This window comes from Hypanus sabinus, chromosome X2 (genome assembly GCF_030144855.1).
Source record: "Hypanus sabinus isolate sHypSab1 chromosome X2, sHypSab1.hap1, whole genome shotgun sequence".
NCBI lineage: Eukaryota > Metazoa > Chordata > Chondrichthyes > Myliobatiformes > Dasyatidae > Hypanus > Hypanus sabinus.
In genome coordinates this window covers 18,700,876-18,728,459 of record NC_082739.1, presented here as the reverse complement: position 1 = coordinate 18,728,459, position 27,584 = coordinate 18,700,876, and the positions used below count along the sequence as shown (strand labels likewise).

Sequence of the window (27,584 nt, the reverse complement as noted above, 5' to 3'; positions counted from 1 at the left end):
TGGTAATGCAGCTGTTTGTTTGCAAAACAGAAAGTCCTTGATTTTGTGAATAGTTTGCTTGATTCATTGAAACATAATACATTTACCAGCAATAAATGTGGTTTGTTTTATCCATTGTAATGCATCACAGGCTGGTTGAGCAATGCAGCCAGGCTTGTAAACATTAGGAAGCTGTTGGGAAAGTAAGGAGGTCAAAGAGGCTGCAAAGAGATATCAACATTTAAAGTAATTTGGTAGGGTCTACAGATGGATATGTTATATCGGCCAATGTATTAATCAGAAATGGAGGCAAAGTAAGCAGTGAAGGCTTTAATCACTGAAGTTTAGAAGAATGAGGGGAAATCTATTGAATATTGAAAGGCCTAGGTAGAGTGGATGTGGAGAGGATGTTTCCCGTATTGGATGAGTCTAGCACCAGAGGGTACAGCCCCAGAATAGAGGGGCATCCACTTAGAACAGAGATGAGAAGGAATTTCTTTAACGAGAGAGTGGTGAATCTGTGAAATTCATTGCCACAGACAGCTGTGGAGGCCAGGTCATTTGGTATATTTAAAGCAGAGTTTTATAGCCTCTTGGTTAGGCAGGGGAATGGGGTTGAGATGGACAATAAATCAGCCATGATAGAATGGCAGATGAGGCTCGATGGGCCAAATGGCCTAATTCTGCTCCTGTGTCTTACGGTCTTGTACAGAAGGCAATCAGCAAGACAAATAGTGCAGTTTGTGTGGTGTGGATTAAGTAAAACCAAATGTATATACCAAATGTATAACCAAATTTTGCTTTGGTTATACATTTGGAGACTTATTTATGATAAATATTTATGTAGAGTGGGGAAATTAATGTATTTTTTACAGTGTATAATGTGGTTGTATATTGCTGTTGAATTTCTAGACAATATCATTTTAGTGTGTCAGGCTGTTTGCTGGGAGACTATCTTGCCTTGCTGAAAGCTTAGTATTAGATCCATAGTTTCAGGATAAAGTATTAGCTATGCAGGTTTGAGGTCAGGCTTTTTTTTAACTTGGAATGCATGATTTTTTTGGAATTCTGCTTCCCAGGATCTTGTGGATAATCAGTCAATTCATGCCTAAATTTTAGGCCTAAAGAGAATACAAAGATATTGTAATCAAGTAGGACAATAGAATTAATGAAGAAACCAACTCATTAGGAACATTACAGTGCATTTGTTTTTGTTTTCAACCACGTAGCAAGTCAGGTGATTTTAAAGTTTTTGTGCGTTTGTTGTCTGTTGCTACTTGGCAATTTGTACTTGGCAATTAACCAGGTTTGTTGAAGAGGATTGACGTAAAGCTATTTCAGGTTGTTTCTGTTTGTTCCCCTACTGAATGTGTGCTGTTCTAGCTGGCTTAGTACCACAGCATGAAGGGCCTTAACATGCAAGCCAATTGGGTTCAATTACAAAAAATTCTTGAGTTTTCAGTGTGATATTTTAAATGTACTGGTTTACTGGTTAACCCTTGGGATCGAATGACGGACAAGTCAAAGGTTTGAAACAATTGCAAATGTTTAGATCTATAGAAGCTCCTGTTTCATCCTTGCTTTAATGTCTCTGTTGCTCTGTAACCTCTCCGCCATCCTCCAGCCCCAGATCTTGGCTATTCCTATAACTTCTAACAAGCTTTCATATTTCAAGATCTTTCTTTTATCTTGGATACTGGTCCTTTGCACTTCTTCAGATTTTAATCCCATGGAATTGCTTTGGTGCTGAGCTTGGGAATTATATCTCTGAAGTTTTGTTTGTTCATTTAAGATGTTCGATAACTATAACCGTTGCCTTGGGAAAGGAAGGGTGTCGGGACCAGGGGCGAGGGTCGGGCCGGTTCTGCTCGCTGCTTTGCAGTGTTTACCGGGCTCTGCACTGAACTGAAGCTGTGGCTTGCATTGGCTGCAGCTTTGCCTGGCTTCATGTCTGAGGGCTCACTTTCGTTCTGAAGGCTATTTGCTTACTTTTGTTTGCACGGTTTGTTTTTTCCCCCTCTGCACATTGGGTGCTTCATGGTCTTTTTTTTTAAATGAGTTCTTTTGGGTTTCTTTGTTTTGTGACTGCCTGGAAGGAGACGAATCTCAAGATTGTATAATGTATACATACTTTGAACTTTGTGCCCTTTTCTCAATCTGTATGGGTTTCAGATTTTCGTTTGATAATACAGGTTTCCCCCGCTGTCTGAAAGTAGGCCGTTCCTATGAAACCTTTCGTAAGCTGAAATGGTGTAAAGCGAAGAAGCAGTTACCATAAATTTTTGAGTGTTCCCAGACCCAAAAAAAACCTACCAAATCATACCAAATAGCACATAAAACCTAAAATAACACTAACATATAGTAAATACTGGAATGATATGTTAAATACATAGCCTACATAAAATAGAAATAATGTATGTACAGAGTAGTTTCACTTACCAGAATCGGGATTTAGCCAAAAACAGATTTGTAGAAAAAAAAAATCAGCACGTACACGCATGTGCACACATCTGCCCGTGCAAGGCCTCACGGTCACGGTAGTCTTTCTCAGGGTAAACACAAGTTTAAAGCAGGCGCCTTTTTCATAAAAGTGAAAATCCTCTTCAGATTTCTTTCGGTTAGCGAAAACAGGTACTAATGTAGGTCTTTGGTAAAAGTGAACTTTCATAAAGCAGGGGACACCTGTATGTCAATACAGTGCTTTGGGAGATTTCATTATGCTAAAATTATTATTTTGAATGTAGATTGTTTTTATTAAAGCTACTATGTATTCATCTGCCTTTGTAGCCAATCAGGAGTGAAAGACCAATCAATATGGAGAACCTGCCAATAAACAATGGAAGTGGGCAGTCCTACGGATACACATTATATACTACAGTAATAAGTAGTGGTGGAGTACTACATGCTGGCCAGAATGTCCGTGACAGAGCACAGGTAAACAAGTCTGATTTTATATAGACAATGGTTTCCAGTTAATTGGGACACATTGCGACCAGTACATTTTGACCGAAGTAAGTGTCTGCCCCAATTAACTGAAGTTTTGTGGAAATAGTTGAGAATGTTTTTTTAAAAAAAAAGAAAACTGCTATTTAACCAAGTAACAAATGGTGTGCCTAAATGAAATGCAGAACAAATTAGAACACTACCAATCCGACTACAGTACTATAAAACTGTATTAGTTCCTAATAGTTACCAACAGAGGAATTCATCCATTGAACGTTGCTGGGTTTTTTTGATTGACTGGAAATGAACAAAATCAGTACTGACAACTAGTGCAGCTACCAGACTGCCTTCATTGCCTTCTTGCATGAAGTAGTGTTGTAATATAACAATAACTTCCTTAGCACAAAATTATCAGAAATCACTGCTTTTTGAATCTGCATCTTTCGACCCAAATAGCACAAAGCTTTACAGTACCAGCGACCTGGATTCATTTCCTGTCGCTAACATTAAGGAGTTTGTACATTCTCCCCATGACCATGTAGGTTTCTTCCAGGTACTCTGGTTTCCTCCCACAGTCCAAAGATGTATCAGTTGGTAGGTTAATCGGTCATTGTAAACTGTCCTGTGATTAAATCGGGGGTTGCTAGGCAACACAGTTTGAAGGACTGAAAGAGCCTGATCTGTGCTGTGTCCCAATAAATAAATAACTGCTATATAGGCATCCATAGCATAGTAAATTTTAAATTGTCCCATTTAGGCCTAAAGATTTAATTGCTGTAGAGGCTTTCTTACCCTTGTGGGATAACTTCTTTCCTGATGAGGAGGATCACTCTGCTTGGCAGCTGAGACTTATGGCTATATAAACAATCTCGGGTCTGGGGCCTCCTCTGTGGTGGTTGTAGGAGTTAACTCTGGAACTGCAGGAACTGAATCTACTTTGGTCATTGCTTCTCTCCTGTTCAACTTCTTGTCTTCCTTTTTCTTCTAGTTTCTTGTATCTCTGAATGTGTAATACCTTGAGAAATCCGGTGGGACTAGGTGAGAGTAGCGTTCGGCACGGACTAGAAGGGCCGAGATGGCCTGTTTCCGTGCTGTAATTGTTATATGTTATATGGTTATATTAGGTGTTGTTTATCCTCTTTCGTTTCCGTAGCACTTATGTAATCCTCCTTTTTTCTTTTCCTTTTTCTTCTTTCTAGTTTGTGCATTTTGATCTTGGGAAGGTACATTTTGTTCACTGAAGTATCTTCTCATTAATCCTTCTATTGCTCCCTTTACAATCTGATCTTTTGACTTGTTTTTTTTTCATTCACAACATCATCTGACTAACCCTCTCCTGTGACACCTTTCTTTTTGGCCTTCCGTTCATCCAGCTGGGCTTTGGTCTTTGCATCCATGTTTACAAGCAACTTTTTGACTCCCACTAGAAGTTCGTGTAATAACCTTAATTTCCCTTCCAGCTTAAAACCAAGCCACATTTCACAACCCCATATGTTGGCCCTCCTGTTTTTACCATGTATAAGCCCAGTTTGACTTGTTGGTTGTTGTATTTCACTGTTACGAATGTCTGTTATGAAGGATCACAGAAATGATTTTTTCTCCAATACAAGTTCTTAGTTAGATATCCACAGGCTTAAGTACAGCATCTTTGAAATGCTGTTCAAACTCATCTTGTGGAATGGTTGAAACAGCTGAATCAGCATCCAATTCCATTTTAATTAATTTGACGTTCACTTCTGGTGTAAGCCATATTGCTTGTCTGTTGCTAGTTTTCACATTCTAAATTTCTAGACTGCTCAGTTCCATGTCACTCTCATCATTGTCAGATTTTTCATCAACAGCATGTAGATTAGTGCTCTTTTTGAAACTGCAACTTATCTTTTTCACTTCCTGTAAAGTCCATTTTGTTTTTGTTTGCCCAGCATGTTCTTTGTACGTGTCCTAGTTTGTGTATGTGAGCCCCGGCTACAAGGGTAACACAGTTCATTTGGCCAAGCAGGTTTTTGTTTAGATGCTGCAATTTTGTTCACCCTCACTTTCATTCCTGACTGTAACTCTGTCTGCAGTTTCCAATGAAACAGCAATTTCAACTGCTCTTAAATGTAAGTCGTGCTTCAGTTAGGAGCCAATTTTTAGTGCTTTCTTGTAAGATTCCACAAACTAAATGATCTCTCTGTTCATCATTAAGCCCTTTACTGAACTGACAATACTCAAGCCAACTTCTTCAGTTTAGTGGCGTAAGCTGAAATGAACTTCGCTTCCTTTTGATTCTGCTTATAAAGCCAAACTGTTTTGCAGTCAGCAATTATATTCATGATATCAGCAAAGCTAGTTTTGGCTGGTTTTGTTGGAGCAGTCAAAATTCTAAGGAAACTATATGCCTTTAAACCTAATGCACTCTGCAAAATTGGTACTTGTTTCTCATTGGCTATTTAATTTGCTTTAAAATAGTGATCAGTTTGCTCCTTATCTCTTGTATAATCAAATGTGTCAGTCAACCTATGTCGTCAACCTATTCTGATTTTTTTAAAAATTATGATCAGTATCACCTGGTACTTCATTGTTTATGAACCCTTGAATTTGTCCCTGAATTTGTCCATTTCTTGCCTTATTTTTAAACTTGATCCACTTTATCCCCTTGCAAAGAAAGAGTACTGCACTTTTTTTACTCCACCGTTTTTCTCTGCTTTTACTTTTTGCTCGAATGTCTCGCTGTGCTTCAACAGGTAGGTAGTCATCTCTGGTTTGTTTAAAACTTCCTCGTCACCACTGTTATGTAACTCCAAAACATCAAGCTATTCAAAAGAAAAACAAGTCCGAAACGACGTGATGACATATGCAATCTACGTTTGTATGCACTTTTACGTATAACCCATAATGAATTATTTAAACAACAAAGGATGCTTAATCAAACAATTTATTTACAATATTACTGAAATATCAAATACACAACAACTAGCAGCACTGGGACCCCACGGGGGATGGTATTTGCTCCCTTCCTGTTTACCCTGTATACCTTGGACTTCAGATGCAATACTGAGCCATGTCATCTGCAGAAATTCTCTGATGACTCAGCAATAGTCAGGTGTATAAAGGGAGAATGAATACAGGGCCCTGATGGAGGACTTTGTAACTGAGAATAGACAATAGACAATAGGTGCAGAAGTAGACCATTCGGCCCCTCAAGTCTGCACCGCCATCGCCATTCTGAGATCATGGCTGACCATTCACTATCAATACCCAGTCCCTGCCTTGTCTCCATATCCCTTGATTCCCCTATCCATCAGATATCTATCTAGCTACTTCTTGAAAGCATCCAGAGAATTGGCCTCCACCGTCTTCCGAGGCAGTGCATTCCACACCTCCACAACTCTTTGGGAGAAGAAGCTCTTCCTCAACTCTGTTTTAAATAACTGACCTCTTATTCTCAATCCATGCCCTCTGGTACTGGACTCTCCCACCATCTGGAACATATTTCCTGGCTCAATCCTATCAAATCCTTTAATTATCTTAAACGTTTCAATCAGATCCCCTCTCAATCTCCTCAATTCCAGTGTGTACAAGCCCAATCTCTCCAATCTCTCTGCGTAAGACAGCCCTGCCATCCCAGGAATCAACCTAGTGAATCTACGCTGCACTTCCTCAATTGCCAGAATGTCCTTCCTTAAACCTGGAGACCAAAACTGTACACAATATTCCAGGTGTGGTCTCACCAGAGCCCTGTACAAATGCAAAAGGACATCCTTGCTCTTGTACTCAATTCCCCTTTTAATAAAGGCCAACATTCCATTTGCCCTCTTCACTGCCTGTTGCACTTGCTCATTCACCTTCATTGACTTGCAGTTTCTGCCTTGGGCACCTACAAACTGATACTACATTGAGATTGAACAATAATGAGCAGATAATTCTGCCCAGTACCTTGTAAGACAAATTGCCAGCATCACCAGCATTGTCACCATCACTACTGTTTACTGTGGTTAGGTGTACCGAGTGGAACCTGTGTAGTGTTTGCATGTTCTACCAGTGACAGTGGGAACTTCCTCTGGGTACTCCAGCGGAACCCACATCCCAAACTTGCGTTAGCTGGTCGATCAACAGGCTAGTGTAAATTATTTGTCATATATGCAGGTGACAGGAGTTAATTGAGGCATTTGTGGGGGGAAAATAGGTTAACTGGAGAAATAAGTGGAGGAATGAGTTTGAGGGAATTGCTTTCAGATTTGATAGGCAGAATGATAGGTCATTTGATAGGTCATTCTATGACCTAAGGGAAATCTTGAAAAATGGTATCACGTTGTGTTTATTTTGTTACTTTGCATGCACCTATTTGTTGCTCTGTCCCATTTCTGTTAGAAGTTTATTGTCCATGCTTCCTGGTTTCTATTTACATAATTTAGTTCATTTCATTTTCCAGGTATTCCTTAATGATCTTTCTATTGGATTCCTGGACTACAAAAATGTGGAATTGATGGTCCCAGACATTACGGTGAATGCCATTAAAATATCATATTTTTAGATCAAGGAACAAACGGGTATTTCTTTTAAAGGTAGCAGCTATACAAAGTCATGCTATAAGATCGCAATATTATAAGAATATTGATTACAGTAGAAGGTGAGGTCACTTTCATGTCATGCCTTTCATCCCTTCTGGGCATCCAAAGCTCATTGATACCTTTACTTTGAGTTATGAGCAAACGGACAGAGGAGTTTGTATACAGCAAATGAGATAATTATCAAGTTCATCATTTTCTGAAGCAATAGACCAGGGGATAAATATGAAACAAAATGGACTCTTTATCTCAAAATCTACCCCTTTTGACTTTGCACCTTATTGTCTACCTGCAGTGCACTTTCTCTATAACTGTAATACTTTATTCTGCAGCTTGTTATTGTTTTACTTTGTTCTATTTAAATGAACTTTTGTAATGAATTGATCTGTATGAACAATGCATAAGACAATTGAAAGTCTTGCATAATAAATAAAGCAATTTCCATGGGGAGAAGATTCATGGAATTTTAATGGCTCAAGCACAAAGTTGATCCACTCATCTAGTTGCACCCCCTACCCTTTGACCCTACAATTGCTTTTTTCCCCCTTTCCTTTCAAGTACAGATCCAGGTTCTGATTTTGAACAGTATGGTTGAATCCCTGACATGAATTCAGATTTGAACCACATGCTGAGTGAAAGGGGTTTTCCTTTGTCATCTCTTTTGGAAATTTTGCAAATTATTGCATTCCATGTCCTCTAGTTTTTAAGCCCTTAGATGATCTGAGAACCTAAAAATCAGGAAGGTTTTATATTAGATCAACAATGTCCTTTTTTTTTACAAAGAGAACAACTTTCTTCTCCTGTTGAACACAAAATGCTGGAGGAATTCAGCAGCCCAGGCAGCATCTAAGGAAAAGAGTAAACAGGCCAAAACCCTTCAGCAGGACTGGAGAAGCAAAGCTGAGGAGTAGATTGAAAAGGTGGGGGAGGGGAGAGAGGAACACCAGGTGATAGGTGAAATCTGAAAGGGGGAGGGATGAAGCAAAGAGCTGGGAAGTTGGTTGGTGAAAGAGACAGAAGAACATGGAAGAAAGAAAAGGGGGTGGGAGCACCAGAGGGAGGTGATGAGCGAGCAAAGAGATAGGGTGAGAGAGGGGAAAGGGGATGGGGAATGGTGAAGGAGAGGGGGAGTGGGGGCATTACAGGAAATTTGAGAAATTGATGTTCATGCCATTAGGCTGGAGACTACCCAAACAGAATATGAGATGTTATTCCTCCAACCTAAATGTGGCCTCATCACAACAGTGGATGAGGCCGTGGATGGACATATCGGAATGGGAAGTGGAATTAAAATGGGTGGCCATTGGGGGATTCGGCTATTTCTGGCCGATGGAGCGTAGGTGCTCGGCAAAGTGATCTCCCAATCTATGTTGGGTCTCGCCAATATACAGGAGGCCACACCAGGAGCACCGGATACAGTAAATGACCCCAGCAGACTCACAGATGAATTGTCCCTGGAAGGACTGTTTGGGGCCCTGAATTGCAGTGAGGGAGGAGGTGTACGAGCAGGTGTAGCACTTGTTCTGTTTGCAAGGATAAGTACTAGGAGGGAGATCAGTGGGGAGGGACAGATGGACAAGGGAGTCATGAAGGTAGTGATCCCTGTGGAAAGCAGAAAATGGGGTGGGAGGGAAAGATGTGCTTGGTGGTGGGATCCCATTGGAGGTGGCGGAAGTTTCAGAGAATTGTGTGCTGGATGCAGAGGCTGGTGGGTTGGTAGGTGAGGACAAGAGGAACCCTAGCCCTGGTAAGATGGTGGGAGGGTGGGGTAAGACCAGACATGCGTGAAATGGAAAAGATGCAGTTGTGGGCAGCATTGATAGTGGAGGAAGGGAAGCCCCTTTCTTTGAAAAACCGAGGGCATCTCCTTTGTTCTAGAATGAAAAGCCTCATCCTGAGAACAGATGCGGCAGAGACAGAGGAATTGAGAGAAGGGGATGGCGTTTTTACAAATAACAGGTAGCTGTGAGAGTCTCTGGGTTTATAATAGACATCAGTAGATAAGCTGTCTCTGGAGATAGAGACAGTGAGATCGAGAAAGGGGAGGGAGGTGTTTGGAATGGGCCAGGTAAATTTGAGGGCAAGGTTGGAGGTGAAGTGGATGAAGTCGACAAGTTCAACTTCTCCCCCCCCACCCACCCACCTTTTGAATCTATTCCTCAGCTTTTATCTCCAGACCTGCCGAAGGGTTTTGGCCTGAAGTGTTGACTGTACTCTTTTCCATAAACCCTACAGCATTTTGTGTGTGCTGCTCGGATTTCCAGCACTTGCAGATTTTCCCTTGTTTGATAATGCAGATCAGCAGGAGATGAAACAGAGCCCCTCATCCCTGCCCCGATTCAGCACTACCTCAATGGTCTTCACATTTTTCCTGGGGTCCAATGCCCAGCACTAGGCAGAAGAATCAGTTGTGGCTGAAATAAGGTGCGTCAAATCTCTCTTGTTCTTGTATTTTTATGCTTTGTTTTCTCCATTATGCTTTCTTAATGTTGCTATGTCATTTCATTTGTCTCTGCATGAATATTCTCTGATCTCTCTGTGCCTGTCCCTGTCCCTATTTGTGAATTTTGTCCTTTGTCCGTCTGTTGTGTTTTTAATTGTTGTGTTCTTTTCCAACAGCTGAACATGATTTACTCTCATCTAAAAGTTGGTCTATCTCAACCAATGAAGTACTTTGTACTGTATTTTAATATTTGCTTAGATTATGCTCTGACACAAGAGGAAGATTTGGAGCACAACTTATGATTTAGATGCAGTTATGATGGTAAATTCAAGAGTAACACTGAAAGAAGTCCAGAATGTAGGTTGTGAAATATTTGATATCTCAAAGGACATAAAAACTGAAACATATAATCTTTATGTAAACTCATGCATTGTAATTGGAATTGAATGAATGGGCTCTGTTTGTTTAGTGGAACCTTCAATTGGATTCAGACTTAAAACAAAAACATTGGCATTGCACATTATGACCAAAGTGGAAGGCTGGCGTAGGGAATAATTTGAAGCAGAAGATTCTAACACCTTATAGCTAAATGCATCACCTAACTTTGCAAGTGGTGTGTTTAATTTGACGATCTTGGTAGAAGGTAAATGATTTACAATAAACCCAGTCTGAGATGCCTACATTAGCTAATTATATTAAGAATTTCATTTTGGCCCACTGTGGTGAGACCCCCAAAACAGAATGACCCTTCTACACAGCCAGCTGGCTTTGGAAAATCCTAGTCTTAAGAACATTTGAAATGTGGACATCATGTGGAAAAATTGAAAGGCCTAGATAGAGTAAATGTGGAGAGGATGTTTCAGGTAGTGAGGTAGTCTTAAGACCAGAGGGCCTCAGAATAAAATATATTTATAGATAAAAGATATGTGTATATGTAAGCTCGTGGGGTGAGAAAGGAGGCAAACGAGTGGGGTTGAGAGGGAAAATAAATCAGGCATGATCAAATAGCAAAGTGGCCTCGGAGGTCTAAATTCTGCTCCTATGTCTTATTGCTAAACCAAAGCCACAATTCCTCCATCTGCATGTGGAGCTCCAGCAATGTGAGATTTGGTCACATGTCTTATTGTTGTAATTGGCCATTTGTGGAAATATACCACTTCTATTCTGTGATTTTTAAATTGCTGTTATGCCTGCTTTATATTATCCCTTTTTTAATTGCTTATTTCCATTGTAATTTGCAATAAGATTAATATTGCCCAGTTACTTTACATAATGATTTCAGAAATTAATTTTATTGTGAAATTTTCTTGTTTCTTTATTAAAACTGGATTATTTTTCTTCAAGGGTAAACAAAATTTAAGCCTTTTGGTGGAAAACCGTGGTAGAGTGAACTATGGCATAAAAATTGATGAACAACGTAAAGGTAATTTGCTAAAACGATTGACAACATAGTGTTGTGTAGCACTTGGTTACAATGTACTAATTCCCTAAGCTATTCCATTAATTTCTTTTTAATTCCCACATATAAAATCTAACTACCAAGAAGAATCGTGCAGTTTAACAAAAATACAAATATCTGATGGGCTCAGATAACTAGATTGTTATCTAGATTTAATTTCAGACATGAGAAGACTTTCCCTCTGATAATAACTGTCTTGTTATGCACCAGAGGGTCATTTTTCAATTGGATGAGCAAGCCTCAGTTTGCTCGAGGTGGTATTAGAAGGATAAATTGTTATTTTCAGCTAAGGTAGTTAACAGAGTACTTCACGTGATCACTTGCAAAATATTTAGTTTTTAACCCATCTGAACTTCAAGGCCTCGTGTTTGACCATTATCACTCCCCAAGTCTTCCTATGCTACATTGACGTCTGCTTCGGTGCTGCTTCCTGCACCAGTGCAGAGTTCAGCGACTTCATCAACTTTGCTTCCAACTTCCACCCTACTCTCAAATTTACTTTGTCCATTTCTGACACCTCTCTCACTTTTCTCAATCTCTCTGGCTCCATCTCTGTCTATCCACTGATATCTTTTATAAACCTACTGACTCAGCACTGTACCAGAAAACCAGGTATGATTTGTGGAGGGCTATTTCAAGGGTGAAGAGACAATTTCGGATGAGGTTGGAGGCAACATCGGATGCATGGCGACTCTGGCAGGGTCTGCAAGACATTACTTCCAACAAAGTGAAACATGAATGGCAGCGATGCTTCACTACCAGATGAACTTAACACCTTCTATGCACGCTTTGAAAAGGAGAACACAACTACAGCTGTGAAGATCCCTGCTACACCTGATGACCCTGAGATCTCTGTCTCAGAGGCCGATGTTAGGCTGTCTTTAAAGACTGAACCCTCGCAAGATGGAAGGTCCCGATGGAGTACCTGGTAGGGCTCTGAAAACCTGTGCCAAACCAACTAGTGGGAGTATTAAAGGACATTTTCAACCTTTCTCTGCTATGGGCAGAAGTCCCCATTTGCTTCGAAAAGGCAACCATTATACCACAAGCTTAAGAAGAATAACGTGGGCTGCCTTAATGACTATCACCTGGTAGCACTACATCGACGGTGATGAAATGCTTTGAGAGGTTGGTCATGACTAGACTGAACTCCTGCCTCAGCAAGGACCTGGACCATTGCAATTTGCCTATTGCCGCAATAGGTCAATGGCAGACGCAATCTCAATGGCTTTTCACATGGCTTTAGACCACCTGGACAACACAAACACCTATGTCAGGATGCTGTTCATCGACTATAGCTCAGCATTTAATACCATCATTCCCACAACCCTGATTGAGAAGCTGCAGAACCTGGGCCTCTGTACCTCCCTCTGCAATTGTGTGGATTGGTGATAACATATCCTCCCCTCCTCGCTGATGATCAACACTGGTGCACCTCAGGGGTGTGTGCTTAGTCCACTGCTCTACTGTCGATATACACATGTCTGTGTGGCTAGGCATAGCTCAAATACCATCTATAAATTTGCTGATGATACAACCATTGTTGCTAGAATCTCAGATGGTGATGAGAGGGTTACAGGAGCAAAATATGCCATTGTGGCGACCCATTTCCTAGCACATCCGAACCGGCTCACAATTAGATAGCCTACGGGGGTTTGCGAGCACAGAGCTTTGGAGCCTCTGCGCCACGGGGGGCAGGTTGAGGGAGGCTTAAAAGTGAGGCTGAAGATTTCGAATAAAGTTTTTCCTTCGACTGCAGTTACCGACTCCGTGTCGTAATTTTAGCGCTGCATGTAGCACACCGCTACAATTGGTGACCCCGACGGTCCAAACGATTTTTGGACCAGAAATGACCGACGCCGCCTCTGTTCATGCGGTTTCGTTGAAACTGCCGGGTTTCTGGACACAGCGACCGAACATATGGTTCCAGCAAGCCGAAGCCCAATTCCACGTTCGCCAGATCACCTCAGAAGACACCCGCCACTACTACGTGGTGAGCTCCCTCGACCAGGACACAGCGGCCCAGGTAGCGGAGTTCGTACAGTTGCCCCCGGTAGACGGCAAGTACACGGAATTCAAAGCCCTGCTCCTCAGGACTTTCGGACTCTCACAGCGCGAGCGGGCTGCCCATTTACTGCACCTGGATGGCTTGGGCGACAGACCTCCATCGGCTTTATTGAATGAGATATTGTCTCTGGCTGGAGGACACAAGCCCTCCCTCATGTTTGAGCAGGCATTCCTGGAGCAGCTGCCCGAGGACATACGCCTGCTGCTGTCCGACGCGGATTTCAGTGACCCCTGGAAGGTGGCAGCCCGGGCGGACTTGCTGTGGAACGCCGAAAAGGTGAGCGGGGCGTCCATCGCACGGATCTCCCAGCCACGCTCCCAGCAGCAAACCAGTCCAGGCCCGGCCGCAGAGCCCGCCAACCCCCGGCCCAATGAACACTGGTGCTTCTACCACCAGCGGTGGGGCGCAGAAGCCCGCCGTTGTCGCCCGCCCTGCAAGTTCCCAGGAGACGCCAGGGCCAGCCGCCGCTGATGGCTACGGCGGCTGGCCATCGGGATAGCCTCCTGTATGTGTGGGATAGAAGGTCGGGACGCCGGTTTTTGATCGATACTGGTGCCGAGATCAGCGTTTTACCTCCGACGAGTTACGACACCCGCAGCAGGGCACCGGGTCCCCCCCTGAGGGCTGTGAACGGCAGCACAGTAAGGACCTATGGCACCCGTCAGGTGCAGCTACAGTTCGGCTCCAGCCAGTTCACGTGGGACTTTACACTGGCCGCCGTAGCCCAAACGCTTCTGGGTGCGGATTTTTTGCGGGCTCACAGCCTACTGGTCGACCTGCCCAGGAAGAGACTGGTACACGCCGAGACCTTTCAGACGTTCTCCCTGGGTGCAGCCCAGTTGCCAGCCCCTCACCTCGGCTCCATCACGCTGTCCAACAACGACTTCACCAGGGTCTTGGCGGATTTCCCATCGGTTCTGGCACCGCAGTTCACAGCAGCCATGCCCCGACACGGCGTACAGCACCACATCCTGACCCAGGGACCACCCCTCCACGCCTGCGCTCGGCAGCTTCCCCCAGACAAGCTCCGACTGGCGAAGGAGGAGTTCCAGAGGATGGAGGAATTGGGGATCATCCGGCGGTCCGACAGCACATGGGCCTCCCCACTGCACATGGTGCCCAAAGCGACGGGAGGCTGGAGACCATGCGGCGACTACCGCAGGCTGAACGAGGCTACCACACCGGACCGCTACCCTGTGCCGCACATTCAGGACTTTGCAGCAAACCTGCACGGTGCACGGATCTTCTCCAAGGTAGACCTCGTCCGAGGGTACCATCAAATCCCGATGCATCCTGACGACGTCCCCAAAACGGCTCTCATCACCCCGTTTGGCCTTTTCGAGTTCCTCCGCATGCCGTTCGGCCTGAAGAATGCCGCACAGACGTTCCAGCGGCTAATGGACGCGGTGGGACGGGACCTGGACTTCGCGTTCATCTATTTGGACGACATCCTCATAGCCAGCAGCAGTCGTCAGGAGCATCTGTCCCACCTCTGTCAACTCTGCACCTGACTGAGTGAGTACGGTCTTACAATCAACCCCGCTAAATGCCAGTTCAGACTCGATACCATTGACTTCCTGGGCCACAGGATTACTAAAGACGGAGCAACCCCTCTGCCCGCTAAGGTAGATGCGGTCCGCCACTTCCCCCGACCCTCCACGATCAAAGGCCTTCAGGAATTCGTAGGCATGGTCAATTTCTACCACCGCTTCCCCCCTTCAGCTGCCCGGATCATGCGCCCCCTGTTCGCCCTGATGTCGGGTCCGAGCAAGGACATTACCTGGGACGAGGAGTCCGCCGCCGCTTTCGTTCAAATGAAGGAAGCTTTGGCGAACGCCGCAATGCTAATGCATCCCAGAATGGATGCCCCTACCGCCCTCACAGTGGACGCATCTAACACGGCAGTCGGTGGGGTGCTGGAGCAACTCATCGCAGGTCACTGGCAACCCCTGGCGTTTTTCAGCAAACACCTGCGGCCACCCGAGCTCAAGTACAGTGCTTTCGACCGGGAACTGTTGGCGCTCTACCTGGCAATCCGGCATTTCAGGTACTTCCTAGAAGGTCGGCACTTCACCGCGTTCACGGACCACAAACCGCTTACCTTTGCGTTTACGAAAGCATCCGACCCCTGGTCATCCCGCCAGCAACGCCGCCTGTCCTACATCTCTGAATACACGATGGATGTCCGGCACGTCTCGGGTAAGGACAATGTCGTGGCTGATGCGCTCTCTCGCCCTACCGTTCATGCCCTTTCCCAAGGGGTAGACTTTGAGGCACTGGCAGAAGCACAGCAGGCAGATGAGGAGATTCCGAGTTACAGAACCGCAGTCTCCGGTTTGCAGCTCCAGGACCTCCCCGTGGGCCCGGGTGAGAGGACCCTACTCTGTGACGTCACCACCGGCCAGCCCCGTCCCATCGTCCCGGCGCCGTGTTTTCGACTCCATTCATAACTTGGCGCATCCCTCCATCCGGACGACTGTCCGGATGGTTTCCAGCAGGTTCGTTTGGCACGGACTCCGCAAACAGGTCAGTGAATGGGCCAAAATGTGCATGCACTGCCAGACGGCCAAGGTGCAGTGGCACACCAAAGCCCCACCGCAGCAGTTCCATCCCGCCCACCGGCGTTTCAACCACATTCATGTGGATATCGTGGGCCCCCTGCCAGTGTCGTGCGGAGCGCGGCACCTCCTGACTATCGTTGACTGGTTCACAAGATGGCCAGAGGCGGTCCCGCTCACCGACACCACCTCGGTCTCTTGCGCCCGAGCCCTGATCACCACCTGGATATCTCGCTTTGGTCTACCGGCCCACATTACCTCCGACAGAGGCGCCCAGTTCACCTCCAGCCTGTGGTCAGCTATGGGCAGCCTTTTGGGGACTCAGCTGCACCACACAACTGCCTACCACCCACAGTCGAACGGGCTAGTGGAGCATTTCCACCGTCACCTGAAGTCGGCCCTCATGGCCTGCCTGCGAGGAGCCAACTGGGCGGACGAGCTTCCCTGGGTCCTACTCGGCATCCGCACAGCGCCCAAGGACGACCTGCACGCCTTGTCGGCCGAGTTGGTATACGGCGCGCCCCTGGTCGTCCCCGGGGAGTTCCTACCAGCCCCACGGGGGCAAAAGGAAGATCCCGCAGCAGTCCTGGGCAGACTACGCGAGAATCTCGGTAACCTGACCCCCATACCCACTTCACAGCACGGGCGGAACCCGACCTGCGTACCCAAAGACCTGCAGAACTGTAAGTTTGTGTTTGTACGAAGGGGCGGACATCGGCCACTGCTGCAGCAGCCATACGAGGGGCCGTGTATGGTGCTCCGGAACAACGGGTCCACGTTCGTGCTGGACGTTGGAGGGAAAGAGGAGGTTTTCACGGTGGACCGCCTCAAACCGGCCCATGTGGACCTGGCGCAACCGGCCGAGTTTCTGGCACCTTGGCGCAGAGGCCGACCTCCCAAGCAGGTTCCGGCCCAGACTGTGGACATTGGGGGGTGTATCGCCGGTTCTGGGGGGGTGGTTATGTGGCGACCCATTTCCTGGCACATCCGAACCGGCTCACAATTAGACAGCCTACGGGGGTTTGCGAGCACAGAGCTTTGGAGCCTCTGCGCCACGGGGGGCAGGTTGAGGGAGGCTTAAAAGTGAGGCTGAAGATTTCGAATAAAGTTTTTTCCTTCGACTGCAGTTACCGACTCCGTGTCGTAATTTTAGCGCTGCGTGTAGCACACCGCTACACCATCTAGTGGATTGGTGTCACAGCAACAACCTGGCACTCAACGTCAATAAGACAAAAGAGCTGATTGTGGACTTCCAGAAGGGTAAGACAAAGGAACACATATCTATCCTCATAGAGGTATCAGAAGTGGAGAGAGTGAGCAACTTCAAGTTCCGGGGTGACAAGATCCCTGAGGATCTAACCTGGTCCCAATACATTGATGTAGTTATAAAGAAGGTAAGACAGCGGCTATACTTTATTAGGAGTTTGAAGAGATTTGGCATGTCAACAAATACACTCAAAAACTTCTATAGATGTACCATAGAGAGCATTCTGACAGGCTGCATCACTGTCTGGTATGGAGGGGCTAGTGCACAGGACCGAAAGAAGCTGCAGAAGCTTGTAAATCTAGTCAGCTCCATCTTGGGCGCCAGCCTACAAAGTGTCCAGGACATCTTCAGGGAGCAGTGTCTCAGAAAGACAGCGTCAATTAATAAGGAACTCCCAGCACCCAGGGCATGCTCTTTTCTCACTGTTACCATCAGGTAGGAGGTACAGAAGCCTGAAGGCAGACACTCAGCAATTCAGGAAGAGCTTCTTCCCTTTTGCCATCCGATTCCTAAATGGACATTGACTCTTTGGACACTACCTCACTTTTTTTAAATATACAGTATTTCTACTTTGCAAGCTTTTTAAAATCTAATCAATATATGTAATTGATTTAATTTGTTTAATTATTGTTATTATTTTTACGTTATTTATTTTTTTTCACTCTGCTAGATTATGTATTGCATTGAACTGCTGCTGCTAAGTTAACAAATTTCACATCACATGCCGGTGATAATAAACCTGATTCTGATTCTAATTCACGGCTATCTTAATTTTTGCGTTTTCCTGTCCTGTCGCTTGTAAAAATGCCATCCCCTTCTCTCAATTCCTTTGTCTCTGCCGCATCTGCTCTTGGAATGAAGCTTTTCATTCCAGAATAATGAGATGCCCCCCTTCTTCAAAGAAAGGAGCTTTGCTTCCTCCACCATCAACGCTGCTCTCAAACTGCACCTCTTTCATTTCATGTACCCACCGCCACACCAGGGATAAGGTTCTTCTTGTCGTCGCCTACCGCCCCACAGGGCTACACATCCGGTACATAATTCTCCGTTAACTTCTGCCATATCCAACGTGATCCCACCATCAAGCACCTCTTTCCCTTCTTTCCTTTGCCCTTTGTCCACTTGTCCCTCCCCACTGATCTCCCTCTTGGCATTTGTCCTTGCAAGCAGAACAAGTGCCACACCTGCCCCTACACCATCTACCTTTCAGGGCCGCAAACAGTTCTTCCCGGTGAGGTGACACCTCACTGTGAGTCTGTTGGGGTCATCTACTGTGTCTGGTGCGGCCTACTGTACATTGATGAGACCCAGCATAGATTGGGAGTCCGCGACATTGGGCACCTTCGCTGCACCTGCCACAGAAAGCAGGGTTTCCCAGTGGCCACCCATTTCAATTCTATTTCCCATTCCCATTCCAACCTGTCAGCCCGCTATTACCACAAAGAGGCCACACTAAGGTTGGGGGAGTGACACCTTACATTCTGTCTAGGTCACCTCCAACCTGATGGCATGAGCAGCGATTTCTTGAAGTTCTGCTAATTGCCCACCCTCTCCTCCCCTTCACCATTCCCCGTTCCTGTTTCCCTCTGACACCTCCTTACCTGCCCATCACCTCCCTCTGGTGCTCTGCCTTTCTTCCATGGTCTTCTGTCCTCTCCCATTAGATTTCCCCTTCTCCAGCTCTCTTTCTCTCACCAATCAACTTCCCAACACGTTAATTCATTCCTCTCACATCCCCCAGTTTCACCTTTCACCTACGACCTTGTACTTCTTCCTCTCCTCCCCCCACCTTCTTGCTCTGACTTTTTCCAGTCCTGTTGAAGGGTCTCCACCTGAACCATTGACTGTCTACTCTTCTCTATAAATGCTGCCTGGCCTGCTGAGTTCCTCCAACATTTTGCGTGTGTTGCCTTTCAAAGTTCATCTTTACTGTCAAGATCCTACTTAAAGCATACGTCTTTGAGGTGTTAGCCATCCTGTTAATATTACCTCTGGATTGACATCCATTTTTGATGTAGTAATGTTCTTTCTATGATAAAGATGCTTTGTAAGTGCATTTTTTAAAGTTTGCTATGAAATCAATTGATTACAGTGTGGGCACTTGAAGATGTTCTGTTCCCTTGGCATCACTTATGAGTATTGTTTCTTCAGGTCTTCTGGGAGATATCTTTCTCAATAAGCAGCCTTTGAAGGACTTTATAATCTATCCCCTAGAGATGAAAACAAACTTTATTGAGAGGTAAGGCATTATATTTATCATGCTTTCAACTGTCCTGTCTCTGATCACTGTGTTTAAAACAAATGTTGTAAAGTTGGTTTACAATTTTTGGAGGTATTTGAAATATTTGTGTTGGGTGAAATGAAGACGGTTGTTGCTTCTGCAGGTTAACATTTAGAGTGGGAATTTTCTCCCCTTACTCCATTAAGTATAATGAATTTTCATTGTTCCCCACCCCGAGGTTATCATAGCCCAGCATTTCATACATGAAATATTTAAAATATTGGTGCCTGACCAAAGATTCAAAGGTTCATTTATCATCAAAGTATACAAAGTTCATTTATCATCCAAAGTTCTTCTTCTCCAGATAGCCATGAAACCAAGAAAGAAAAAAGTGGCATGGTCATCAACCCTCAAATCTCTCCTCCCTGCACAAAAGAAAGAACAAAAATAGAACAGGCACTTCGACCCCCAAACCCCCTCCCCACACACAAAAAAAACAAGAAAGACCAGGTGAAAAACATAGAATACAAAAAAATTTAGACATAACTCCACAGTCCACGTCCACCTCCAAAACGCAGAAAACCATTTTCCCTCTCCATAGCAGAGCGATCTCACCAACCAAAAGGTGTTTGGATATTAATATTGTCTTAGTTGTCGACAGTTTATTGAATTTGAAACATAGTTTATAAAGTCATAGCTTCAATAAGTTTTTAAGTAAGTATACCCAAGAATGATTGTAATTGTAGTTCAGATAGAACTAAAATAGTCCAGAGAAGTTATTACAGTCTTTACAGCAGGTAAATTAAAATCACAGATTACTCCTTGTATCACTGATATAGTTTAGATGAATTTTGTATTCAGCACTATGTATTTCTTGACGACTTACCTTGATTGCACACTACAAACATTAAACCCTCCAGATCCTCTCAATGCCAGCCATTGCTCTCCTGCACTGGATCAGTGTTGATATATTTTTGCTCCTCACACTGTTCAATTAGTTTCCATTTTAGTGAGCCTTTAGTGTTTGTGAATTGCATTCAAATTGATTATGGGCTAGACCGTAGTTATCATTTGATGATTAATTAAGAGCTCACTGGCCTCAGCTATGCTATCCTTGCATATGTGTGTGTATGTGGACATATACACACACACACACACTCACTCTCTCTCTCTCTCTCTCTCTCACTCACTCACTCACTCACTCACTCACTCACTCACTCACTCACTCTCTCTCTCTCTCTCTCTCCCTCTCCCTCCCCCCCCCCCCCCATCTCCCCCAACGTAATGACATCTCCGGAGGGTCGACATTTCCAGACATGAAAGACTTCAAGGAAGGAATTCCTCCTCATCTTAGGTGGATGTCCCTTCATCCTTTTACTTCAAGATTCTTCCACTCATGAAAGCATTCACAGAGCAACTAGTCTTTCACTCATTACCCAGATGCACGGATACTTTGTAAAGAAAGTAATTTGTGGGTCCATTTTCATCCAATATTTAGGCTATAGACATCAGCCAGTGTAATTCTGCACAAGGTTTCTGATATGAGAGGATTAAATTCATTGAATGGTTAATTTCTTAACATTGGGAATAACACTTTTATTGTCTCCCTGGACTGAAGTTTCTCAGCTATCAAACTGAATCGTGTTCCGGAAAAACCTGTCCTTCCTGCCTTCTTCTATGGCTCACTCTACTTGGAGTCATTGCCCTATGATAGTTTTATACAACTCAAGGTGAGGAGAATTAGTTTTATTAATTATAGCTTCCTGCTTGGGATAGTATGTTATAGAATGACTATTGATTTATATATGAAATTTGAGACTGAATGAAGCAGTTGAAAAAGCATCAACTTCTAAATCTCAAACTTGTGAAGGTACTTGGAGATGTTTTGGTATATTGATGACATTATTCAGATTAAAGTTAATTTGAAGTTATCTTTTGATGTGTCTTATACAGTAACTAAGTAATGCTCCTCTGCTATTTGCTTGGACTGAAAGTGCAAATCCTACATTTCCTTATATTGAAATCAGGATACCTTGGTCTCTGATTCTTATTGAAGATGCCAAGCCAATGTGATACCATTCCTCCTGTCTGTGTTTCGCCAGTAACATTAAAACACCTGCTTAGTATTGGTTGTTGCGGACTTGTCTAACCTGTTAGGTCCAAGTTAGCATTCTAGGAGAAAAGTTCAGTTTCAGTTTATTGTCATTCAACCATATGTATACTACCAAATGAAACAACGTTCCTTGGACCAAGATGCACAGCACAGTACATATAACTTGCATATACTTTACATAACACATCAAGTAATAAACACGAGAAAGTCTGCTGATGCTGGAAATCCAAAACAACACACAAAATGCTGGGAGGGCTCAACAGGTCAGGCGGCATCTTTGGAAATTAATAAACAGTCAACGTTTCAGGCAGACACCCTTCTTCAGAACTGAAGAGGAAAGACGCCAGAATAAAAAAAAGTGGAGAGAGGAAAAGGAGGCTAGCTGGAAGGTAACATTAGTACAAATAAGTTAACACATAATAAGGTACATTTATAATACATGTTTAAAAAGTAAACAGTATAAAGCTACTGGCGCTTCATATGTGATGAGACCTGAGAGGTAGCAGGGAGTTCAGTAGACTTGTGGCCTGGGGAAAGAAGCTGTTTCCCATCCTAACAATTTGTGTCTTGATGCTACGGTACTTTCTGCCTGATAGTAGATGGTCAAAGAGATTATTGAGCAGATGGGAAGCATGATTGACAAAGGATATTGATCAGTACTACTGCCCATAGAATCACTGAATGATCTGAATGAATCACTGATATCAGGTGAAAGTTCCTAGTATGAAATATGAATTCCTGAGCCTATGCATGTGCATGCATTGTTTGATTTGTTAGGGAGCTGTATTTGAAATGGAATTGAAAATCATGCAACTGAGAGTGAACGACCCTACTTCTGATTTGTGATGGAAAGAAAATAATTGATAAAGCAGTGGAAGGGTATGATGCTTCCAGAGGTGAACTCCTACAGTTAAGTCCTTGGGTTGAAAGAAGTAAAGATTAGCTTTAAAGATTTGTCAAATGTACGTCATAGCATACAGTGAAATGCATCATTTGAGTCAGATCAAATCAGTGAGAATTGTGCTGAGGGCAGCCCACAAGTATGCCACAATTCCACCACCAGCATGCCCACAACTTACTAAACCTAACAGTACATCTTTGGAAAGTGGAAGGAAACTGGAGGACCTGGAGGAATCATAGTCACAGGGAGAACATACAAATTTCTTACAGACGGCGGTGGGAATTGAACCCTGATCTTACAGCTAGTACTGTAAAACAATTGTGCTAACTATTATGCTACAGTGCTGCCCGGGTAGCTAAGATGTTTCCCCACCAACAACACAACTTGATGCATAGCACTAACTACTGAAAACTTGTCCACCTTGATGCCCATTGTCTTCAGTCATATCAGGACTCCTTGATGCCACACTTGTCAGCAACCATGTCTCTTACACCTCACTTTTGAAATTCATCTCCTTGGTGCCTTTTTTGGGCAAGATTGTAAATCTGGGGCTAAGTGGTCCTGGTAGAATGAAACCAAAGTTGATGAAGAAGCTGATGGTGAGAAAATGCTGCTTGATAGCATTGTCAATTACATCTTCCATGACTTTGCTGATGATTTTAGTGTCGATAATTGGATAGGAGTTAATAAGGCTCGAATTGATCTGCTTTTTGTGGGCCTGACATACCTTGGCACATTTCTACATTGTTGAATAAATGCCAGTGCTATAATTACATTGGAACAACTTGGCTAGAAGAACAGCTAGTTATGCAGTGCAAGTCTTCAGTTCTGGAACCTGGATATTTTCTGATACCACAGCCTTATCAGTATGGAGTTCTCTTGGCTGTTTCTTGAGATGACATTGAGTGAATCAAATTGGCTGAGGACTTTGTTGATGGGGAGATCTTGGAAGGAATCCAAAATAGATCTTTCTCTCAGCACTTTCCTCTGAGTATGGTTGTGAATGCTTGAGCTTTATCTCTTGCACCTTTTTGCTGGGCCCCACCATTATTGTAGATAGAAATGTCCCATTTTGTTAGCTGTTTTCATTAACTGCTGGCTGTGGCAGGACTGCAGAGGTTTGATGTGATTCCTCATGCGTGTGTTTGTTTACCTGTCAGTTGCATGATTTGTAAGCTGGTTCTGCTTGACTCTTTAATTGAAGACGTACTTTGTGATGTCCCTCACCTGCCCTTCAGTCCTCCTTTGATCCAGATGTGATCCTTTGAGAGATATGATGGACTATGAGTTTATAGATTGTGGAGGTTTATAGTTTTCTCCTTCCGCTGATCATCCACTGATCTGCGATGTCCACGCACTGTCAACCCATGTTGCTGAGTCACTGTTGAAGGACATGAAAGTCATGCAGCCAGAATACATTCTGTGCTCCTCCTCCAAATGTCATTCAAATTGGAGGAATATTTGCTCAAGAAGCATGGTTGGGGAGAATCAAGAGGCTGTTTCCTTGTTTATTCGAGTGCCATGAGACTTCATGGGATCTGGAATCATGTTGAGGGCTCCCACTGTTATTCTGTCCAATCTGTATACCATTGCTCCATTCTCTTTTCTGGGCCTATCCTGCAAATGGGAAGGACCTACCCAGGGATTGTGATGGAGCAGCACACAGTGTACTTATCTGCAATATCAGGCAAATATAGGATTAATCTGTGGGATAACTCTTGACTCCAGTCTTCAAATGTGTTAAGGATTTCTTTGTTGTGAGTGGCCTTTGCATGTCTGAATTCACCACTTGAGTTATGCTGTGTGGTCAGTCCAAATTTGCCCTTTTTGGTGATTCTGATGCAATTGAGTGTCTCGCCAAGGCTTTTCAAGGGAAATTTAACTACATCAGTGTGCTTAGATTGTGGACAAGTCAAAGGTGGTGAGGGCAGTAGGTAATTCCCCCATCTAATCCAAATAGTACTGGTGAGCCACATAAGTTTTGTAATTCTGTACTTTTCAGTTCACTACCCTCCAACATTAGTTCAAAAGCAGTTTGCATTTTTTTAAGTATCTGCAACCGAGTCCTTATGTACTGCTGATGTGCATTTTAGGGCTGGGAAAAAGGTGTGGTGTTTGTGAATGGATTGAACTTGGGCCGCTACTGGGATATAGGGCCACAAAAGACACTTTACTTGCCTGCTCCATGGATACAGCATGGCAACAATGAGGTAAGACAAACTGATGGCAACAATTTCTGAAAATGTTGGATTCTTTTTGCAGTGACAGTTGAGAGTCATGTTTGCAAGAAATTGGATGATTCAAATTTCACACCTATTGCAAGATTCTAACTTTGTTGTCTTCCGCTGCCATTTAAGTTTTTAGAGCAGAATAGCCCAGAACTCAAAGTATGTGAGGATTTGGTGATCAGGTTATTCCAGTTTCCCTTTAGCTAAAACATTTCAACAATAACTTTTAAAACAAAAAAAAACTTTGTATTATTTTCATGCACCTTCTGCATTTTGTGAAAAAGGCTTTGATTAATCCCTGTGGAAGTGTTGAAGAAGCACAGTGCCAGAGATATTAGCTCAGTGGTAGCACTTTGAGCTAGAAGGCTAAGAGACTTAAAGAGCACAATTTAACCTAGTATTCTGATACGCTGCTGCATTGCCTCTCAAGTTCACTGTTAAACCGCAGCCTGTTTGGGTGTTTGACACTAGCTCAGCAAAAAAATCTCATGTTCTCTCAGCTGTTGAACTTACAACTGTGTTCAGCCAATCCCTCCAAGTCTAGATAATTTATTTTGCCTTTTGTGGGATTTGCTGTGTACAAACTAATGCTGAGATATAAATATCTGCAGTATAAATGGTGAAATAAAAGAATATTCTTTAAATAGAATGGAAATTTCTCTGTGTGGGGCAATAAAAACAAAAGTGGGAAGAGCTGCCTTAAATTGGAACATCTTTATGGCTTTTGCTCTGTTATCAGAGCCCAAGTTGGTAACCAATCATAGCCAGTAATGGCTGCTGTTGAATACAGACCAATCCTCTTTCCTGTCTTTGGAGTTGCTAAGTGTTGTCCAATGAAAGGAAATTTAATGCACAGGATCTATTGACAGAAAATCAAAGGTGATTTTTCATTAAGAAGTGACATGCTTTATTAGTCTTTTATTTAAGTCTGCATCACGATCCACCCTTCTGCCTTATTTGCCCAGTTTTTTTTTACTATTTTATCTTTTTTTACAAATTAGATTGTAATATTTGAAGAGAGTAAAGCTGGAAAAATAATTGAATTTGTTGACCAGCCAGACCTTGGACAAAGTGTACATGTGTGAAGACAAGCAAAAATATATTTTTGGTAACTTCCTGACTTATTTTATATTCTGATGAAGGGGAGAAAAGTGTTACTGTGACTAATCAGCACTACATTTTAAATATTGAAATTAAATTTTCTTTGAAATGTACTGGGTCAAATTATGGTTAAATTGGTTAGAAATATAACAGAATTGTCACCTTTTAAAGTATTCACGTTATTCTGAGTAAATACGAAAATTTTTGATGTATTTTGTAATGTTACGTCAGATTTTTAATTGAGGAATTAACTTGTTTGAAATAAATATATAAATGTTTCAACTTAGGGTGGAACATCAAGAAATATAAGACTTTTTTGTATAGTATTTGGTGAAAATCAATTTAATATGTTTGGGTATAATTAATTTTACTGAACTTTTTATTCACTGGATACAAATTTGTAAAGCAGGGTGATTGCACTAAAATTCTTTGTGGCTTTCTCAGGAAGCATTGTGTAGCAAACTGTTTTTGTGCTATACAGGAGCTATCCTCACATCTTAAACTTGTGAATTAGTTGTGCACAGTGCCATAGGGTCTTGTAGCAACTGGCAGGTAGATAATTATTTTTGCTTGTTAACAATGGTGTGATTTTCTCCCTGTTGCTATTAAGGGAACTCAACCAAGTCATAAAGTAACAGTTGAGCTGCTTATGAGCAGTATAACTAGTCAATAAATCTAACCATGTCACCAGTAGTTTACAGCCCACCTTGCACTACATTGGTAGATATCAAATATGAGAGAGATCAGAACTGTTTCACGTCTAGTTAATTGTTCTTGGTTAGCTAACTCAGAAAGAAAAAAAATCATGTGAATCCAGTAGTTGCAGCATTCCCAGGAAAGCTCTTTAATATCAGGCTCTTCCCAGAAAACAAAAACCAGCATTGATCCCAAAGATATAAAGAGAAGTGACTGCATTCAAACTGATTGTATAGTTAAGGACAGAATCAAGCACGAGCAATTCCTATTAAGTTGATTTATTGAGGAGAAGCATTGGAAAGTGATGTAGATTGCAGTGCAGTGAAGGGGCATAACACACCATGCTTACCATCATGAGAAATGTCAATGAAATCAGCCTTATCAAAATTGCAATTAGCTTTGTTTGTGACAGTGATCTGAAGCCCTATGCTTCATTGAACTTCTCCTAACTGACCTCCATACTCTCCAGAGATCAGCATCTTCCTTCATTTAAATGGTTTCTCGATTACTTTAAAAGCTGCATTTCTCACTATCTCCACTACTGCATTGATAAGACATACTGTTCTTTGATCTCACCTTTCATTTTCTTGGTATTATTTTTTCTTTCTAACGCTGTTAATATCCTTGCAGCTTTTAACGACTTAAGGGGGTTCACTAAATGTTATTTTACATGCCTACCACCGGAAGATATTGGGTCCATCAAAACAAGATCCTGTAACATTTGTAACTGCAAGTTCCATAATGTTCTTGAAGCGCTGTAACTAATGGAAGATTGTAAACTTGCACAATTGAACAAAACACAGATGTCAAAGGGAATTAAATCTCACTGATTTCTTGTTGTCCTGCCTGTTTGTTTTGTCAATGTTTTAATGTTCAAGCTCATTCTCCCTAGTTCCTGGAATAGGGATGGGAGGCAAAAGGGAAAGTTGAGCTTTATCAGGTGTCTTCCAGGTCCTGTAAGAGACCTAATGCTGAAATAAGTTATACTGAATGTGAAGAAAAAGGGTGGTTTCAGCTGTGCAGATAAATAAGTTGTATTTATGGGTCAGCTCATGGG

The 27,584-nt window shown here is 43.2% G+C and overlaps 1 protein-coding gene across 2 annotated transcripts in view; it reads left to right on the top strand.

The window, feature by feature from the left end:
* The window catches only part of LOC132385201 (beta-galactosidase-1-like protein 2), a 90,788-nt gene extending 63,422 nt beyond the window's left edge, over window positions 1-27,366 (top strand). For both annotated transcript variants that reach the window (XM_059957103.1, XM_059957101.1), the window contains exons 13-19: window positions 2,767-2,913; window positions 7,337-7,408; window positions 11,260-11,338; window positions 19,419-19,506; window positions 21,107-21,218; window positions 24,596-24,712; window positions 25,732-27,366. In XM_059957103.1, the coding sequence (XP_059813086.1) occupies window positions 2,767-2,913; window positions 7,337-7,408; window positions 11,260-11,338; window positions 19,419-19,506; window positions 21,107-21,218; window positions 24,596-24,712; window positions 25,732-25,815 (699 nt within the window). In that variant the 3' untranslated portion in view covers window positions 25,816-27,366. The remainder of the gene's footprint in view (window positions 1-2,766; window positions 2,914-7,336; window positions 7,409-11,259; window positions 11,339-19,418; window positions 19,507-21,106; window positions 21,219-24,595; window positions 24,713-25,731) is intronic.
* The last annotated feature ends 218 nt before the right edge of the window (window positions 27,367-27,584 follow it).